General features: G+C 31.6%; 1 protein-coding gene across 1 annotated transcript in view; it reads right to left on the bottom strand.

The window, feature by feature from the left end:
* LOC107621269 (triacylglycerol lipase 2) overlaps positions 1–1,721 on the bottom strand; it is a 2,901-nt gene continuing 1,180 nt past the window's right edge. The window contains exons 2-7 of the mRNA XM_021114730.1: positions 1,524–1,640; positions 1,258–1,398; positions 555–665; positions 333–482; positions 221–261; positions 1–106 (exon numbers count right to left, since the gene is read on the bottom strand). Coding sequence (XP_020970389.1) covers positions 1–106; positions 221–261; positions 333–482; positions 555–665; positions 1,258–1,398; positions 1,524–1,640 — 666 coding nt within the window. The remainder of the gene's footprint in view (positions 107–220; positions 262–332; positions 483–554; positions 666–1,257; positions 1,399–1,523; positions 1,641–1,721) is intronic.

The raw sequence follows: 1,721 nt of genomic DNA, 5'->3' as shown, positions 1-1,721 counted from the left end.
TTAATATAATTCTACAAAAGTTTTACCAGCAATTGCAGTCAACATATCGTCGCAGTTTATCTGATGGGTAACGCAGAGAGACTTGACATTGTTAAGAACAGATATTCTAGCAAAAAAATTGTTGAGAATTCATTAATTTGTGTGTCAAATGCTAATAAATTTTTAAACGAGAAATTATATGAAATAGAGATTAATTATATTCCAAGTTTCATGTTGGTACCCGTTGGGATCAAATTCTGGACGACCAGATACGGCAGTCATCTGTTGGAAAACATAAAAATTAGTTAGATTATTATTTTTGTAAGATAGTTAGATTATTATTTATTATTTACCTCGCCAATAAAGCTCCTAGCAGCAACATTTACAAGTTGAGTGGTCATGTGATTCAAATAGGCAATGGGGCTTAACAATGCCGCTGATTTGATCCGGTCCATCACCACACTATTCCTCTCAGAGAATGATACTAGAGCTACCAAAGTTCCCTGCAACCATATTCTTTTTCTTAGTTACAAATAACATTGATTTTTAAAAATGATGGGGTGATGATAAATTACCAAAGAGTGGCCAACATAATGAATCTTCTGATGTGTTTTGGTGTAAACATAATCAAAAAGCGCAGGTACATCATTAGCAACCATGTCGTCCCAAGTCCAATCCCAATATGCCTGTCAAAAGAGAGAAATATTAAGTTAATTTTGTAAATAATGTTTCGGTTCCGCTACGTTACCAAGAGCAATTATAAATAAGAGTCGGCATTACCAAGAGCAATTATAAATAAGAGTCGGCAGAAGTTGGCAGATAATGGGCTTGTTTGGGTGAGCTTTTAAAAAAGATCTTTTTTCGAATTATCTTTTTTTAAAAAATCTTATAGAGAAGTAAAAGTAATTTTATGTTTGGATATCTCATATAAAAAGGTCTTTTTATTAATCAATTATGTTTGGGTATAATAATATAAAAATATTTTTTTGTTTATTTATTACATGAAAAATATCTTTTTTTTAAGGAAAAAAGATTTTTTAAAAAATGATATAAATTACAGCTTCTCAAAAAAGATCTTTTTTATTTTACTAGTGCTTTTACTTTTACTACTAGAAATTTGTCAAACACGTTAAAAAATAAAAAAAATCTTTTTTCATTGAAGAAAGATCTTTTTTAAACAAAATAATAGCACCCAAACATGCATAATATATTGATACCCTATACTTTTCCATAATGTTTTGATAATAAAGGCGTAGGAAAAAGTAATAAAAATGTTACAGGGTCAGCGGAGTTGAGGGAGATGTGTTTTTGACTATAAACGGTTCCTCTGGCGTTAGAGATCCACACATCGAAGCCGCTATCTGCAAGATTCATGGGCAGGCTTTCACTTGGGGGGCCCAGCACCCATGACATTCCTCCCTGCACATCCAACCGTTAAATGACAATTTAGTTAAATTTATCGCATTTTTAACTATTAATTTCACATAAAATAAATTAACTAAATTTCTACTTTAACCGTTACAATATTATTTTATATAACTTACCACCATGACTCCGTGCTGTACTATCACAGGCGGCCTCTTGGCCCCGCCATTGCCAACGTTTGTTCTACCTTGTGGGATCCTTTGCAAGCTAAGAATGTACCCATCTTTGGTTGTAACCTTTGAGGGAGAAATTTTTTTTAAAATAGTTAATTAAAGTGACATAAATTTTTTAAAATTTATATTTTAGACAGATTAATC

The sequence above is a fragment of the Arachis ipaensis genome, chromosome B10 (assembly GCF_000816755.2).
Source record: "Arachis ipaensis cultivar K30076 chromosome B10, Araip1.1, whole genome shotgun sequence".
Lineage (NCBI taxonomy): Eukaryota > Viridiplantae > Streptophyta > Magnoliopsida > Fabales > Fabaceae > Arachis > Arachis ipaensis.
The sequence above is the reverse complement of the archived record's forward strand: the minus strand, read 5'-3'. Positions and strand labels throughout refer to the sequence as shown.